The sequence below is a fragment of the Physeter macrocephalus genome, chromosome 6 (assembly GCF_002837175.3).
Source record: "Physeter macrocephalus isolate SW-GA chromosome 6, ASM283717v5, whole genome shotgun sequence".
NCBI classification, from domain to species: Eukaryota; Metazoa; Chordata; class Mammalia; order Artiodactyla; family Physeteridae; genus Physeter; species Physeter macrocephalus.
Window position 1 is genome coordinate 58,969,480 of NC_041219.1, and position 2,629 is coordinate 58,972,108.

Genomic DNA, 2,629 nt, shown 5'->3' on the forward strand with positions numbered 1-2,629 from the left:
CGCGTCCGGAGCCTGTGCTCCGCAACGGGAGAGGCCACAACAGCGAGAAGCCCGCGTACTACCAAAAAAAAAAAAAAAAAAAAAAAAAAAACTATACAAACTTGCACTTGGCTTTCTAGGATGACATGTCCATTGCTCATTCCTGAGCTGTTTGTCTTACAATCCAGCGCTGTAGCTGTATTTTCAACATTTGAAATTATAAAAGGACATTAACACAAAATTTGGAAAAACAGGGTAACATTAAAATCCAACACTCAAATATAAGTTATTTTGTTTACTTATTCCTTTCTCCACAACTTACTTCTATGGTTGTAATCATAAATGTAAACAGATTTTAAGCTATTTTATGCCATAAATGTTAAAAATAGTATCCCTGGGTAAAGGTTGGTCTACCTTTTTATTTCTAACAACTACTGCCAAATTGATTTCCAAAAAAGTTTGTGCCGGCTTTACAATATCCCGAGCACCTCTCACACCCAAAATTACCAATTAGAAGCCTAAATATTAAGAGTATAGAATTCAAAGCCAAACTGGATTTCAGATCTGAGCTCTCGCCACTTTGACTGTCAGCATATTAAACCTTTTGGAATCATCCACCATAAAATGGGGTGAACACTTCCTCGGGATTTAGGAGACTTGCGCATAGTAGGTGCTTACAAACTCAGCTGCCCAATCATGTCCACACATCCAGAGGTTAAGGGAAGAGCCAACCGCTACTGTAGTAGAAAGGTAAAACATTCCCAAAAGGTGCGTTTCATATGTTAAGATTTACACATCAGTTTATCACATCACATTTGCGTTTCCACAGTGCCTACACACGTAAGCTCTCAAATACACCGCGTACAGTTGGATGACTGAGTCCCATGTCCCGCGTCTCTCCGTCCACAGCTCTTATCGCCCGGAACATTGGGGAAAGGGCATGACCCCATCAAGTTACCGTTGAAAAAGAGGTGTCGAGAGGATTAATAGATAATGACACCTGCTTATATTGATGGGCTCAAGAGGGAAACAGATAACCCTTACCCTCTTTCCTTCTTTCCCTTTCCCTGAAGGAACTTAGCCTCTCAAGGATTCAGTATTTTCTTACCAGTGTCCATGTCGTGGGTCTCAGCAGATGACATTTGCAAGGACACATAATTTTCTTCAGGCCCATAAATCTCAGGCATTGGTGAAGATTCCTTATAATTGGATGCTTCGGGGCCACGCGGGCTTTGGGGACAAGCTGGGTCCACGCTCATGTTGTTGAATTGAAGGAGAGGGAGAAAACCAAGGAGCTAGATAGATGGTAGGAAAAGTCCAGGCTTAAGAATCTAGGTAGAAGAGCTTAGAGAAAGGTGAAGATCTCCAGGTGTAAAAGTATTAAAAAGATGGGATGAAGGGAAGTCACCTGTGTGATAACAGAAGCCTACCAGCCCAATGTAGGAAAATGACAAAAAAATTTGTGGAGGCTCTAGACTTATAAGTAAGGCTCAGCCATACTTCGACCCGCCCCTCCTGGCAGCCCCACGCCCACACACACCCTTGCGAATTCCGAGTTAATCCTGTCTGCCAGCCTCACCAAGGCCATTGTAATGCAAAAGAGAGCTGCTGAGTAGCCTAGACTGGGTGGGGAACTGGAAAACTGGGACCGCAACCTGGAAACAAAATAAACCCAGCAATGAAGTACTTCTAGGTTCACCCTGTTTCCACCTTTTAAAATCAAAGATGCACTTCCAGTTCCTGAGGCCCAGCTAAGGTGGTTGAAATTCCCACTAGGACAATTAATTCCCTTGACTTGAGACCCCTTAGGGTCTCAAAATCAGGCTAGTTATGCAGAAACTTCAAAAAGCTCCATTTCCTCTTTGGTTCACTCTAAGGTCACAATAAAACACATACTGAATGTTAAGGCATGGGTTGATGTTAAAAAATAGTATTTGTTTTCAACTCGCACCTAAGTTCTTTCTTGTTTTTTTAGCTTTCAGAAAAGCAAGTCTTTTCAGCAGGACAAAAGCCAGAGGAAAGGACCTGCGGACCTAGGACCCTGGGTGCCGGGTTAGTCATTATACATAAACCATTACTATGGAGGATTTTAAATTTGTTTTTATACACATGTTACTGGATAGAATCTTGGCTCAGCTGCTTTAATAAGTCTCAGTTTCCTCATCTATAAATAGGGGCAAAAGTACCTTCTCTGTGTTGTAGGAATCAAGGAAAGTAAAGTGCTAAATGCTCATAACATTTGACACGTCAGTGATCTACAAACGTGGCTGTTAATAGAAATTCTTTCAGGATCCTATATCCATGACCTCTAAATTTGAAATTACCTTTTTGTTGTGATTTTTATTTTAATCTAGACAACATGAAATCTAAGATTGTGTGATAGAATGAAAGCACCACCTTCTTATTTTACCGGGGACATTACTGGACTCCTAGATATAAAATAATAGAATTTATTGACCTGTAAACGAACCCAATTGAAAACAGGGAGAAAAAGAACGTTCTCTAGGCAGGTGATATTCCTGTAATGGACTTGCCAGAGCAAATGCGATAGGTTCATTTGAGAGCCAGTGTTTGCCCTCCTGTCTATTTCTCCTTCCCAAGCAGTTATCTTGTCCTTTTTCCCCTCTGGCTCTTTCTTTAATTAGCTTTT

General features: G+C 41.2%; 1 protein-coding gene across 2 annotated transcripts in view; it reads right to left on the reverse strand.

The window, feature by feature from the left end:
• The window catches only part of NANOG (Nanog homeobox), a 5,348-nt gene extending 3,927 nt beyond the window's left edge, over window positions 1-1,421 (reverse strand). For both annotated transcript variants that reach the window (XM_024129243.2, XM_024129242.2), the window contains exon 1: window positions 1,088-1,421. In XM_024129243.2, the coding sequence (XP_023985011.1) occupies window positions 1,088-1,238 (151 nt within the window). In that variant the 5' untranslated portion in view covers window positions 1,239-1,421. The remainder of the gene's footprint in view (window positions 1-1,087) is intronic.
• Window positions 1,422-2,629: the final 1,208 nt, after the last annotated feature.